Source organism: Carassius carassius, chromosome 49 (genome assembly GCF_963082965.1).
Source record: "Carassius carassius chromosome 49, fCarCar2.1, whole genome shotgun sequence".
NCBI lineage: Eukaryota > Metazoa > Chordata > Actinopteri > Cypriniformes > Cyprinidae > Carassius > Carassius carassius.
Window position 1 is genome coordinate 8,350,308 of NC_081803.1, and position 15,610 is coordinate 8,365,917.

Sequence of the window (15,610 nt, forward strand, 5' to 3'; positions counted from 1 at the left end):
AATGGCAAAATTTGGCTCAACTGTAGTTGCATCTAAATATAGAAGCCCCTTCGTGCCACGTGATTAAAAAATAAATAAATTAAAATAAAGGTAACTATGACTTTTTTTTCTCCCAATTATGACTTTTTTTCTTGTGATATTCTTGAGAAAGTTAGAATTGCAAGAATTTGCATCTCAGTTACAACTTTACATCTTGCAAATCTGAGTTTATATCTTGCAATATATATATATATCTTTATATCTTTTTCTCAGAATTGCAAGTTTGTTCTAAAAAGCAAACATTTCAGTAATCAAAAAATATCTTTATCAAGTTCTTTGCATGTGGTCTCTTTTGTTGTTTCTGGATTTTGTGGCTCATGATAAGGAATCTTGATGCAGAAATAATTAATAGTTCTAATCATTGTTTAAAGATACTTGAGTTATCTTTATCTACTGTTCTGGCTATACGTCAACGAACTAGACCGCACACCTAGAAAATTTTCAATGGCTGTATTCTTGATCACACTTCAGACAATGAATATCCTGTATATTTATATTTTTAGTTAAGGTATTTGTCTAATAGATGGTTTGTTAGTTATCACAGGCTTCAGTTACACATCAGATGAGCACCAACTGCAGCAACAATCACTCCATTAACCCTCTTGCTAAATGTTTCCTATAAATCAGTTTGAAGATCAGCAGATCAACATTAACAAGATCAAAAAGAAGACAGAGATTGTGTATTTATCCCTGTTTATTTCAAAGTCTCATATCTGCCTAAAACAGTAGCATGTTGTCCCGTGAGAAAAAGAGAACTACTGTAAGTTAGCGTGTCTAGTGATAAGATAATGTTAATTTCATAACAGATTGTAAATACAAAGACTGACAGGGGGAGTGGGAGACATGGGGAGGGAAAGTAGAGGTGTGAAACTAAACGTAAGGGAGCAAAAGTAAAGAGAAGGCAGAAGCACTGAAAGACACACAAACGCAAACAGACAAGCATTATCTCGATGTTACAGTGCTGTGAACACCAGCTCATGCAGGAATCTGGAGTTTCTACTTTGCAACCACAATTCACCTGCAGAATGTGAGTGACATTATTTCACAGTTCTTTCTGTAAAAATGTTAACTTTTTAAGTAAAAAAATGCAGTTTAATGTACCAGATATCATAAATGGTTTAATATATTGAATTATTGGATGTGTGTGTGTGTGTGTGTGTGTGTATATATATATATATATATATATAATTTTCTGAATCATTACTTAAGTCTTCAGTCACATCCTTCAGATCCTACAGAAATCTTTCTAATATGGTAATTTGCTCAATAAATATTTCTTATTATTATCAGTGTTGGAAACAGCTGTGCTAAATTAATGTTTTTGTGGAATCCATAACACATATTTTTCATGATTATTTGATTAATAGAAAGTTCACATGAACAGCATTTTATCTTAAGTTGAATTCTTCTATAACATAAATATGCTCAATTAAGTTTTGATAAATAATACAGCCTAACGGAATAAAGGTATCGTTATCTTATCAATATACTTAAATTAATAATAATTTTTAAAAAAAAATCTTACTGACCCTAAACTTTTGAATGGTAGTTTATATTATTTTAATTTTAAAGCATGTGGTGACCTGATTAGTTTTAAAGATTTGGCATTGTGAAAAGCACAGTGAATCACATAAGCATAGCCGTAAGCAGTTCTTTTTAACATAAGCAAGTGCTAAAATATAGATGTTAGTGTTTGTCCTACATTTTGGAACATCTGCAGACTGCTGCCTGGTCATTTATTTGGGATTCCAAGCAAAGAAACTAAACATTTGCAAAGGTGGCCAAGTGGTACAGTATGCAGAAATAATTAATAGTTCTCATCATTGTTTAAAGATACGTGAGTTATCTTTATCTACTGTTCTGGCTATACGTCAACGAACTAGACCGCACACCTAGAAAATGTTCAATGGCTGTATTCTTGATCACACTTCAGACAATGAATTTCCTTTATATTTATATTTTTAGTTAAGGTATTTGTCTAATAGATGGTTTGTTAGTTATTTTGGTGGCTGACAAGATTGACAGCCTAGGGAGTGCGGACTCCGCTGCTAATAACAGCTCTGAGTGTTTGATTCACTGTTAATTGAGGGGACAATATTGTTATCAACCTCATACTTTATGACCTTTAGACTATTCATTTATTTGAGCATGATTCACCAAGTTAATATGCAGTTCATTAACACACATTTCTGAGCTCGTGATGCTCTCTCAGCAGAGGTGGAAGACAGGACTCATGCAATGTAATAGATCCATCTGACCTGTTAATGTTTTTTTTTTGTGATCAAATGTTTATTGAAGGAAAAAGAACAACAAGAAATTAAGCATATTAAAATCATAAGCAACAGTCAACAGAAAATATGTATATATATATCTATATATACACACATGCACAAAAACAAAGTATACACATACATTGAAATATACATAAAAAAAAAAAAAAAAAAAAAAAAAAAAAAAAAAAAAAAAAAAAACAAGGGGAATAACTCGATTTCAGGACCTTGATTTAATGAATACACAGAGTAAACCAACTTGAATTAAATCAGATAAAGAAAAGAGATCATCTCACCCAGGCTTTTAGTGATTCAGAAATAGTATACCAGTTACAGAGAGCCTTTTCATTCGCACCATTAACTCGAGCAGTAGACAATTCTAGAAGAGTCACGTCTAAAAATGTAAGAATCCAACATTTAACAGAAAGTGAATGAGGAGGCTTCCATCTCAATGCAATCATTTTTTTAGCAGCTGTGAGGCCAGCTAGTACAGTGCGCTTATGCTGGTTATTAAGGTTCAACATTGTTAGGTTATTCAGTAACAGGACAGGCACCGTTACAGGTATCGTTGCTGAAACCAGATCGGATAATCTGGATGCCACCTGAGTCCAAAATTGAGCAACAGGTGGACACTCCCACATCATATGTAAGAAAGTGCCTGGAACCTTCAGAACGCATTGGGTACAGGTTGGATCAGTTAATCTCTTCATTAAATGGAGTTTACGAGGTGTTAAATACGTTCTATGTACAAAGTTGAAATGTATCTGCTGGTGGTCAGGATTACGAGAGGCCTCCTTTATATTTACCCAAACATCCTCCCAATTAAATTCTGGATCCAAATTTGGGCAGTCACGTCTCCACAGCCTATCTAAAGGCAATTTGGCATAAGAGGCCTCTAATATAAAGTTATATAATATGGACTAGGGCTGCAACTAACGATTATTTTGATAATCGATTAATCTGTCGATTATTTTTACGATTAATCGGTTTATGTACTTATATTTTAGTTTTTTCCATTTTTTCCCCCAAGTAAATTATTAATAAATGGTCTTTATCCTTCAGCATAGATTTTTAAGAGATTTTAACCATTTTGCATTGTCATATCCTAATCAAAAATATACCTGGAGTTGTTTTATTGTGTTAGTAATCCTTTGTCGAACTCTTCTGCAATCAGAACACTGACCCATACTCCAGCAAATTTCACAAGGAGATTTAAAATAATGTTTTCACCATGGCAGTCCTTAGAGCTCCTAAAGTAGTTTAACATCCCGAACGAAGCTTATTAAGGAATCTTTCAGAACATATTTTCATGAAGAATAAGGATAAAACAGAATAAAATTGCAGTGCATTGTATTTTATTATTTACTGGGAAACAGCTTTATAGCTTTTGCTGTGAAATTGTAAACAATCCTTCGAATAAAGTGCCAATGGCATGAAACCTGAATGGAAATCACAATTTAAAGTAAAATCCATCAGAAGGTTGTCCAGAAAAAAAAAAATTGGACAGTCACACACAAAAAACCTGCTGTGTGAAAAAGAGCAGTGAATACTTAGAAAAAAAGTGCATTTCAAATATCTTTAAACATTTACCTCTCTCATTCAGTCATAATTAGGCTGCACGACTGAATTTTGAACTGGTAAACTACAAACTGATCACAGAACATGTTTGTAAAGCTTTAAATGTTAACTGTTAAAAAGCAATGTTATCAGCTTTTACGACTAAACATTTGCAAACAACATTGTACTGGAGAATCTGCACAAATAAAAGTCTTAGGGGCCGTTCACATATCGCGCCTAAAAACGCGTGGAAAACGCTAGGCGCACCGCTTTCTCCTCCTTTCCAAAGCGCTCGGGCAGAAGCGCCCCTGAGGCGTCTGCCTTTGCTAAGCAACCATGACGTGCTCTCTCCTTGAAGACGCGGAAATTTCAGCAAAGGATAAATGGATTTGCAGCTCAAAAAATCGCTTGCAGTAGCTCTGCTACCAAATTTATTTCAAAATGGAAATCCATATACAACTATGATCAGCTGTTCCTTTCATCTTGACTGAGCTTTTAACGTTGTTACGGGAAAGGATGAAGCTGATTGGTTAGTTCTTGTCACATGACCCGCGATGCGCTTGCAGCATTCTGAAAAGTTGAGATGTTTTTAACTCGACGCGGTGCGGTGTTGGAAATAACGAACTTGAGCGCGCAAAAGACGCGATATGTGACCGTCCCCTTAAACAGTTCAGTAGTGCAGAGTTTACAGGTTAATCTTCTTTTTTGAAGGCTCAAAGTAAAGTACTCCCAGTCTCCCACATCCCGCTGCAGAGACGCTGTTCGGGAAGCACGTGACATAAAACGAGGCCAGCTATTGGCTATTCGCTACTTCTCCTGCTGTACTGGCTGAGTAAAACCTCCGGTGGCTCATTACTGCCACACTTTGGTCACCGCAGATTTGAAATATGCACGAAATGAGCCGCTTACGGCAAATAAAAGTTATTTAGCAACGAATCGATGACTAAATTAGTTGACAACTATTTTAATAATCGATTTTTATCGATTAAATCGATTCGTTGTTTCAGCTCTAATATGGACACCAAGCCCCTATTATTCCCTTGAGCAATAATCAACTTATACAATGGGTGTACAAGCAAAGGTTGCTGCCAAGGAACACCATATGCTTTGAGGGCCGATCTAAGCTGTAGATAAAAGAAAAATGAGGATGCTGGCAAATTGAATGAGTTTGCAATGTCTTGAAAAGAGCACAAACCAGAATCATTATAAATGTCTTTCAAATGACGAATACCACTCCTACTCCAATGTGAAGGAGGAATGGGTCTGCCTCCAATTGTCAATCCTATATTACTAAATATGGGAGATTGTGTATGCCACTTGCAAGAGACCTTGCATCTAGATTCAACTAACCTCCAGGTTTGAATAAGATGGGAAACTATGGGACCAAAGCGCAGCCGACATTGCTTATTTGATACATTAGAAAAAAGGATGTCTTCTAGATTCCATGGATGCACAATATGTTTTTCTATCTTGCGCCAAGAGACAGGAATATAAGGGTTAAACCATACAAGCAAAGGCCGAAGTACAAAAGACCAAAAATAGAACTTACTATCAGGCACTGCCAAACCTCCATCTACCCTCTTCCTTTGTAAAGTAGTCAGTTTTAAACGTGGTCTCTTTCTATTCCAGATGAATTGGGAGATATTACCATGGATTTTATTCCAGAAGTTGACAGCAGGGGAGAGGGGAATCATAGAACTAAAAAAATTCAATCGAGGCAAAACATTCATTTTTACAATAGAGATTCGAGCCTGCAGAGAGTTGGGCAGATTGATCCATCTATCCAAATCTCTCTTGATGTCCTTGCCTACTTCTGAAAAATTGTGCGTCACAATGTGGTTCAAAGAGGGAAAAATTTGTATCCCAAGATACTTAAAATGCTGAACAACAGCGATAATGGAAGGGTACTGCAATATTTTAGCAGACTCATTTCTGACCTGTTAATGTTCATGCTGTTTCAGAAAGCAAAAGGTCTAATAGGACACTGGCCAAACGTTGTATAACTTGGTGAGATTTAATTTTGTCATGGAATCATTTTTAGCTCATGTTTCTACACTGCAGAGAATGCTGAATGAAAGTGCCTGTGCTGTTGCTATTGGCCGTTTCTCACCTGCATCTATATTCAGTGTTGGGGGTTACACATTACAAGAAATGTGAGCTACGTAATCAGATTACTTTTTTTCAAGTAACTAGTAAAGTAACGCATTACTTTTAAATTTACAAGAGAGTATCTGAGTTACTTTTTCAAAAAAGTAATTTGTTTTCCCATTTATTGACTCGCATGTCTCCTGTCCCAATATTGGGAGAAATCGTTGTTGTGTGCGCTGTGTGAACATGATGTGGTTTCTAGACTAAATGTGAATATGCATTAATTCATCCCAATCAAAAAAAAAAAAAAAACTAAACAGATTTAGTATTCATCAAAATGAATTAAAACAGTGAAATGCAAACTCAGAATATGCAAACCTGAAATAAATAAATATGTTTGTAACGATAAAACCATCGTAATCTTCGGGAAGAAGGAGGCGGGAACCGGCGGACAATCAAATTATACTTTAATGATCAAAATAAAGACAAAACAGCGCATCAGCCCCTCACTGACGACTGACACGCACAAATAAAAATCAAAACACAAAATAAAGTCCAGGCCTGGTCCTCTCTCGTCCGTCATTGTCGTCGCTCCGGTTTTATATCCCTCCATCTCCTCAGTGGGACTCGAGACCGGCGAGTGTCGCAGGTGTCACTCATCTCCAATCACTCCACCGGCCTCGCTCCTGTTCCCACGTCCCTCGGCCCCGCCCCACTCGTCACAATGTTAAATAGCAAAAATGTATCTTATCCAATTTCATTAACCAGTGTCTTTGCTGCTGACCTTTGATGATCCAGTTCAACCATACTAATAAGCAAAAAAAAAAAAAAAAAAAAAAAAACATGACTTAAACTGTTGAACCTTCTTCTCCTGTTCTAACTAAGTAACGTAAGTAGTTACTTTTTTTTAGGGAGTAACCCAATATTGAAATGCATGTTTTTTTTGTTGTTTTTTTTAAGTAACTTTCCCCAACACTGTCTATATTTATGGGCATTCCTTTCAATCTGTCTTTTTTTTATAGAACTCTACCATTAAGGTGTGAAAAGAAAATGCTTGTTCTTGTTTAAATATGTTCCTGTGGTAACAAATGAATGGGGGGGGGGGGGAGATTACAGTCTGTACTACAGGGAGATGCTAAATAAAATATACACAAACATTACACAATGCAAATTGATATTGCCTTATCTTTAACCACGCTTTTATTCAATTTGTCTACCATTAAATATGTCTTCCTTTGACTAAAAGACATCCTTCCATTACAAATGTATCTTTTCACGTACAACCATGTTTTGCATTTTAATGATCATTTATGCATTTTTATGTACACTGAACAAAATTATATACGCAACACTTCTGTTTCTGCCCACATTTTTCATGAGCTGAACTTAAAAATCTAAGACTTTTTCTATGTGCACAAAAAGCCGATTTCAAATTTCACTAGAAACATTTTCAAATTAAATTATTCATTAAACAAAAGAATAAAAAAAATAAGATATATATTATAAAATAAAAATATAAATAATATATTTATTATAAATAATATATAAAAATCTAAGAATATCCTAGGTCTGAACTAAGCAAATATTTTTTTAGTTTTAGCTGGAACAAACATCACCATGGGACAAACAGAACTATTTCACCTGCAAATGCAAAAGACAGTCTGGCCATCATATATAGTGGCAATCAATTTAATCTGTCTTGTATGTATAAAATAACCTGAATACTAAAGATTACATTAAAATAATAGATTAAAAAAAATAATCTATGCCCACCTCTAATATATATATATATATATATATATATATATATATATATATATATATATATATATATATATATATATATATATATATATATATATATATATATATTAGAGGTGGGCATAGATTATTTTTTTTTAATCTAGATTAATCTCACTGTGATCTTGAATTTAATCTAGATTAATCTAGATTAAAATGGCTCATTCGAATTCTGCCGAAGGCATTCAGAATATGTGTGTTACCCAAATAAAATTGACAAACAGTAAGTCTTTGAGAAGGGGTTTATCAAGCTAGGAGGTGCATTAGAAAAGGGGCTCATTTCCTGTTTCCAAAATGCATCACAAAGTGCTTGAAAAAGCTGTAAACTAATTCCACATTGCACAAGGTGCAAACAACCTTACGCCTGTTTCACACATACTCCGTCTGCAGTGCGTATGCATTGCATATTTTTTTACGCACCCATGTTAACGGATTCCAGTTGCGTTCCAGGAGCGTTGCGTCTGCAGCAGTGCAGCGATCGTTTACATACCGAGTACCGGACTGCTAACGTGTCCTGTGTGAAAGCACATCGAGTATGTAACGCACATGGACTGCATACGCACTGCAGACAGGGATGTGTTAAACAGGCGTGATGAGGGCCGTATCTGGGGTCAGCAGGGACCCGGTGAAGGTTGTACCAGTGGGCCCTGTTTGAAATTATTTAATTTGTATGTTTGTTTATTTTTATTTATTTGTGCTATTTAGACAATGTTTAAGGTTTTTTTTTTTCAAGTTTGTAGGTGTCAAGGTACAGAAACCAAATAATTAAATGTAAAATAGCACTGGATTATAGTCTTCAATGTAAAAATGAAATATACAATCAAACCTACATTTATTCAGACCACTTCAACATTTCTCACATTATTACAGTTTTGCTATATATATCAAAAATTTTGTGTCTTATAAAATTTTGGTTTGACTGTTAAAACTACAAAGTAATTCAGTGAAGAGCAGTGAGTGATTTTCATTTTCATTTTCTTTGATTAACATTACAGCAGCTAGTAGCTAAATTAGGCGCGGTCACTTTAAGAGACGATGAACGCATCCAATATAATAAACATCCCATTTTTTTCCTCAACTGTTTACTTTCACTTAAGAAATAACTGACAGTTTTTTCAAGCATAATTTCCAAGGTGGATGTCGTACTTTATGTATATTTTGTATGTATTTGTCGGCACAAGAGCAAAAATAAGCAAATTCGATGTTCAAGTGTTTTGAGACGCCTTTCTCTGCGTGAGCCCTGAACACCAGAACACCAGAACACCGCGAGTACTGAATTGGGCTCTTTCACATCTTTTTTTTTTTTTTTTTTTTTTCAAACTGCGATTTGTATTTGTTCGTTCAGGTGCAGGAGGGACTTCGAGGAGAACTTCGCAGAAGAGAGTTAGGTTCAGTGTCGCTGTCCGTGATACGCGACCTAACACAGTGCGCGAGTAACCAGCTACTCTGTTCAGCTTTTCTGCGTCTTGTGTTTGGATGCTTTAATGTTTAAATCGACAAGCGGTAAGGCTTAAAAACATGTGAAAAAGATAAGCTTTCGTGACGATGCGCAGCAGTGGTCCGTCAACTGTCCTGAGCATCTTTTTAGACTTGCCTCATCCAGTCGGTTATATAAAATATCAAGGTGAAAGTCATCATAGCTTGCTCAGTATAGACCCAGCTCCCAACCCAACTTTGAGAATAGATTAACGGCGATATTTTTTTTTATCGCCCGGTAAGAGTCGCCGATAACGGCCCACCACTAATATATATATATATATATATATATATATATATATATATATATATATATATATATATATAAAATTTATATGTCTAATCACACCACTACTCAAGAAGATACAAATCTGGTTTGGTGGTAGTACTTAGACACAAACATCCCAGAGTTTTTACATAGATGTCAAAGGAATATGAAATTGAATGGTCTGTTTAATGTTTATTTATTTATTTTTCAAACATGCCAGTTGCTGTAAAATCTACATGAACACCATTGACACAGTCATAGTGCTTTCCTCTCTTTATAAGTATCTGTCACCTCTTACTGTGATTTTATCTCAAAAGTGTTTATCAGTGGCAACTTACGTAGCTTTGGATTCAAAATAAAATAAAAATGTATCAACATCCAAGCACATCTGTGACTTAAATTTAAAAATAATATTAAAAACAAGAGAAAAATTAAAAAAAGAAGATTCAAATGAAAGAGATGGCTTATTCTATGAGATCTTGTATAACTCGGGACATTTTGTCCTTGCAGTAAACAGGGACCAAAAGTTATGCATTCAATTTGCATTCAATTTAGATTCAGATTTGCATTTTTTTTTTTTTGGTGACCTTCCAAAAAACAGAATACCACCGAATACAGACAAGTGCATTCATTAACATTTCTTGTACTAACATATAAGTTTCAAATTATGAATGGAAATGAATAACTCAACCCAGGCTCATTAGAAACACGTGCCAGTGATATTTCTTCAAAATGATATTACATTTCTTCTTACATTTTTTACATTTCTTACACTTTCAAAGTAAAATGTCCAGTGCATGGAGCTAAAAGAACTTTTAGCTTTATCCCAAACATATTAACATAAATCTTACAATGTTTTATTGTTGTTGTACATAACATGGCATCTTGGAAATTAAATGTCTGGGGAGAGGTGCTAAAAGTGAAACGTGATTAAAAATAACATAACAGTTACGCTAAACCCTACCCTAAAATAACCAATACCATTTACAAGAGTAAACAATAAATAAAAAAAATTCTTTAAAGCAACCATGTAATTTTAGATTGTGTCTACAAGTTTTGAGCTGTTTTATTGTGACTCGTACCCAAGCACTCCACAAGTGCAATGCTGTACCAGGTGAGCTACTAAGCAAGTTTACTACACCAAAAAGACTAAATATGGAGATGCTTATGTGATGCAAATGTCAAAATGTATTACTTTTCAAATCATGCACATCATGCAAAAGTGTTCTGAAGTAATAACTTATTGTTTTGCGCAAGAAACCGTGCAAGTATTTATTAATTGATAATCTGCCCCTGCAATCATGATTTTTGTGTAAGGGAATAAAAGCTGTTGGATGTTTTATTGTCTCTAGTGGTTATTTCAGATGGAAACTTCAGCGAATAGTATACATGGGTTCATATACAAATATATATATATATATATATATATATATATATATATATATATATATATATATATATATATATATATATATATATATATATATATATATATATATATATATATATATGGTTCCCGTGATTTTGCCAAGTACGACATGTTCTTTTGTTGATCCTGGATCAACATTATTATTAAAGATAAAGATTTAACCCAATCCCTACCCCTAAACATAACCCTACCCATAATTTATTCCTAAAATCAGTGGTAAATTATAGCCTATTAACAAGAGTGTAGAAGCACCTAAGCCTGATTTTAAACCTAAAACAGATATTTCCTGAAAAGTTAAATCTGAATTCTGATTAGTTGATTGGAATGTTGTTCCAGGATCAACATGGATGTTAATCCAGGAACATGTTGTACTTTGTGTATATATATATATATTATTTTATTTATTGGTTTATTTATTTTTCAATCAGCCTGGGTTGCTATAACCACTAATTAATATATCTACCATATACTTTTCCAACCAATGCTCCCATCTATTGGTTGGTCAAAACAAATATCATTGCTCCAAACCATGCCATTGTCCCTGCTCCATGCCATTGTCTGAGCCAATGTTACTATGCAGGATGAGTCAGGAATCTGAAGCAATACTGAAGAAAAGGAGTTACACTTTTCCAACTAACCTTATGTGCAGTTTAAACTAAGTTAGTAGGACGTATTGCAACAATTAAAATATTTTACTTATTTAAAATAGTATAGTTTCTAAATTAATTACCCAATTGGCTGCTTTTCTTCTGTAACCATGTTTTTTGTTGTTGTTGTTGTTGTTTTTTTTCTTTTAGGAATGATCCTGAGCTGATATCTGAGCAGTGGCCATAGACGTTAATATTATGGAAGTTTTCTAGCACCCAATGTCATTGTTGGTGAAAAACAGATGTGGAGTCCTGACTTAATTACTTTGGTTATCACTGTGACATATCAGGACACAAATCTGCAAGCTTTCCTGTTTCTTAAGCTAACATGATGTTCACGGCCCTGCGCTGGGTAGTATTGGTGGTCTTCATCGTGCTGACCATTTGTGGAAACATGCTGGTATGTCTGGCTGTGGCCACCAGTCGGCGTCTGCACCAGATTAGTAGCTGTTTTATACTCTCACTGGCCGTGACAGACTTGCTGCTGGGTATGCTGGTACTTCCACTCTCTGCCATGCTGGAATTACGCAATGGGAGATGGCCTCTCGGGGGTGTTTTTTGCAATATCTACATCTCTCTGGATGTGATGCTCTGCAGTGCTTCAATCCTCACCCTACTAGCCATTAGTGTTGATCGTTACCTTGCCATTTCAAACCCACTCTGCTATCCCAGGAGGGTCACACCTCGTCGTGTGGCGGTCACTCTGACTGCAATTTGGACGTGCTCTCTGGCTGTGTCCTTTTTGTCCATTAACCTAGGCTGGAACACACCTGACTTCAGAGTGCAGAACCTGGGCTGGGACATGTGGGATGAAGGAGAGGAAGGCAGGACCTGCCGCTATGAATGGAATAATAATTATGTGCTGCTTAAAGCCTTTCTAATCTTCTACCTCCCCCTGCTGGTCATGTGTGGAATGTATCATCGCATTTTCTGTGTGGCACGTGAACAGGTACGTTTCTCAACTCCTATTTTATTCTGAAATACATTTCATACATACAGTGACTTGAATACACCTCGGATGGACATGATGTTTTTAATGAATTACAATTCATTTTGTATCTCAGCAGGAAGAAAACTGAAAAAAAACTACAGATACCATAATGAATAATAATTATATATATATATATATATATATATATATATATATATATATATATATATATATATATATATATATATATTGGGCCACTCTTATCTGTCCACCCACTACATTTGATTTCATTGCATCCTTCTGAAAAAGAAACATGCAATTTATTTGTTCACTTTCAACTCTCTCTTCACTTTTAGGTGCGGCGTATACGAGCAACTACTCCTTCCTTTTTGCAGTCTGCAAACGCAGTTGCCAGTGCTCGGGAACACAAAGCCACAGTGACCCTGGCCGCAGTGCTTGGTGCCTTTGTCATTTGCTGGTTCCCTTATTTCACCTACTTCACGTACATGGGTATGTGGGCAGAGGTCCACCCAAACAAACTGACCCACTCTATCGTTCTTTGGTTGGGATACCTCAACTCTGCATTGAACCCCATTCTTTACCCAGCCTTAAACAGGGATTTCCGTCGGGCATGCGGACAGCTGCTTTGCTGTAGACGCAGCAATCGGGGCAACTGCCATTTGTTCAGCCCTTTTAAATGAACAGATTCAAATCCTCTGGCACCAGTGATTAAAAACACAAAGCTCCTGTAGCCTACCATGGTCACCTGCATGTCCAGTTGTCCAATGTTTGCTAGGCCTGTGCTTTCAGTACCTTCCCGTCCTGTGGCTCCCGCACCAGAGCCAGCTCATAACATGGCCGCCACACCAGAGCCTTTATCTAATGTCATGGCTGCTGCTCCAGAGTCTCCAGCCGTCATGGTCGCTGAGCCAGAGCCTCCGGCCACCATGAACATCACACCACAGTCTTCAGCCATCACAGATGCCACTCCAGTCTTCCCTGTTGCATTTGAAGACACCCAGGTGTTTTTAAAGACGTTTGAGGCAACATCCGCTCCAGCCCTTGAGTTCGCTCTGGAACCTGCTCCCGTCAATGAATCCACTCCAGAGCCTGCTCCAGTTGGTGAATTTGTCCCAGAGCTCAGTCCTGTGTTGGAGCTGAGCTGTGAGCTTCCTGCCTGTCCTTTTTTGACCACAATGATCACCAGTTAATTCTCTGCTTACATCCAGGCAGAGATGGGGATAAATACACAAAAATGTATTTAAAATAAAAAAACAAAATCATGTGTAGAAGCGTATTTAAATACAGTATTTTGTATTTTGAAAATACACAAAATACATGTGGAATTGGCCATCCAGTTCAGGTATCCCAAAAAACTGTATCTGGACCTATTCTGGAGAAAGAAAGAAAGAGAAAGAAAGAAAACAAACAAACAAACAAAGACAGTTCGATGAGTACGACTGCTTAGAACTTTTGTTTTCATTTGACATACCACTTCCCTTTCCTCTACCCTGCAGGAAATACAAAACTACAGATAGAAAAAAAAGCATGTTTATTTTGTTAAGTTAATTTTTTTTTTGTATATAAGGTTTATTCAAATGAGAAAGTTTATCAAAAATTTTAATATTAATATAATTCATTTAGATAGCATTTAACACTATTTGCTCAAATTAATTTAATTTTTTATGAATAATAAAACTAAAACCTTAAAGGGACAGTTCACCCACAAATGAAAATTAACCCATGATTTACTCGCTCTCAGGGCATCCTATGCATATCTGACATTCCTCTTTCAGACAAACACAATCGCAGTAATATTGTCCTGGATCTTCCAAGCTGTATAATGGTGCCCGTCATTATACAGCTTGGATAAAACTACTCCACATGGCTCTAGGTTGTTAATGAAGCCCTTCTGTAGTAAAACGATGTGTTTCTGTATGAAAAATATAGTTTTTTTTTTAATGTATAAAACGTAATCTGCAGCCTCTATTCACTCAAGCAAGCACGTTTATGAAAAGGAGCTCGTGCGTATGACATAGGTGTAGTGGAAGGCCCAATGTAAGCTCCAGGGAGAGAGTGACGAACGTGGAAGCTCAGAGGAAACAGCTAAAATTTGCCCGACCATATTTGTTTGAAACAGAGTATACCGACCACGAACTCCGCAAGGTGGAGGAGGCTGCAGTGGCGGCGGCACAAACTACAGATATACTGTAGTTATGCACGTGTATACACTTATATAAACGTGGTTTCCCTGTGCTGTAAACAAAACTTGGTTCTCGCGAGACTACACTCTTCTCCCTGGAGCTTACATTTCGCCTTTCCCTACGTCTTTGCATAGATGGATGAACACAATCAACTGATTTTGTAAATGTGACAAATTTTTCACTAAACACCAAGTTTGCACTTGTCTAAAATTTTAAATGCTTACAATTATATAATGAGCCTGCAATGTCAGAAATAATGAATAAAGTAATGGTCCATGTTAAATACAAACATTAATTAAAACAACATGTTTAATGAATAATAATAATAATAAAAAACATAAGAAAGCATTATTTAAATTTGTGTTATACACTTTATAATATTCATATGGTTTGTTCTAATGTCACTAATCATAATCTTAAGTTTACTGCATTTTACACGATTCTTTGAATTATTTTGTGTGGGTTTAAGAAGTGTATTCAAAAACATTTTTATATGTGTCCTCCAAAATTACCCACAACCTAATCAGTTTATATGTGAAAAAAAATCAATGTATTCACAACTGTTTAGTGAACTACTTGGCAAACTTCTCTTCCCACTGCTGCTCATAATTACTCATATTTCAAATATTATAATTTGCACCGTCATTTCACACTATGGAGAGCGCATCAAGTATAAAAGCTTCATCCATTTAGGGAGGAGTGTGCAGACAGGAGTATAAACAAGGCTTCAACTGCACAAAATGCTTCCACTTAGACAGAAATTGGGAGTGTAAAAGGGCCTTAAGTCAAAAGTGTAGGCCTTCTTGTTGGTGATCCACTCTGTAACAAGCACATCACATTCTATTGCTTATTTATTCACTTCTTTTTCCACTCCAACATTCCAGTAATTCCTGCCCACTAA

At 35.8% G+C, this 15,610-nt stretch overlaps 1 protein-coding gene across 1 annotated transcript; it reads left to right on the forward strand.

Moving 5' to 3' along the window:
* Nucleotides 1-909: 909 nt before the first annotated feature.
* hrh2b (histamine receptor H2b) lies at nucleotides 910-13,857 on the forward strand. Its single transcript, XM_059544924.1, has 3 exons — nucleotides 910-1,066; nucleotides 11,725-12,523; nucleotides 12,862-13,857. Exons 2-3 carry the CDS (start codon nucleotides 11,903-11,905, stop codon nucleotides 13,204-13,206), a joined length of 966 nt encoding a protein of 321 aa, XP_059400907.1. The 5' UTR covers nucleotides 910-1,066; nucleotides 11,725-11,902; the 3' UTR covers nucleotides 13,207-13,857.
* The last annotated feature ends 1,753 nt before the right edge of the window (nucleotides 13,858-15,610 follow it).

Coding starts and splice junctions, on each gene's coding strand:
- hrh2b (XM_059544924.1), top strand. CDS start 11,903: ATGATGTTCACGGCCCTGCGCTGGGTAGTATTGGTGGTCTTCATCGTG. Junction 12,524..12,861: donor TCTGTGTGGCACGTGAACAG/GTACGTTTCTCA, acceptor CTTCACTTTTAG/GTGCGGCGTATACGAGCAAC.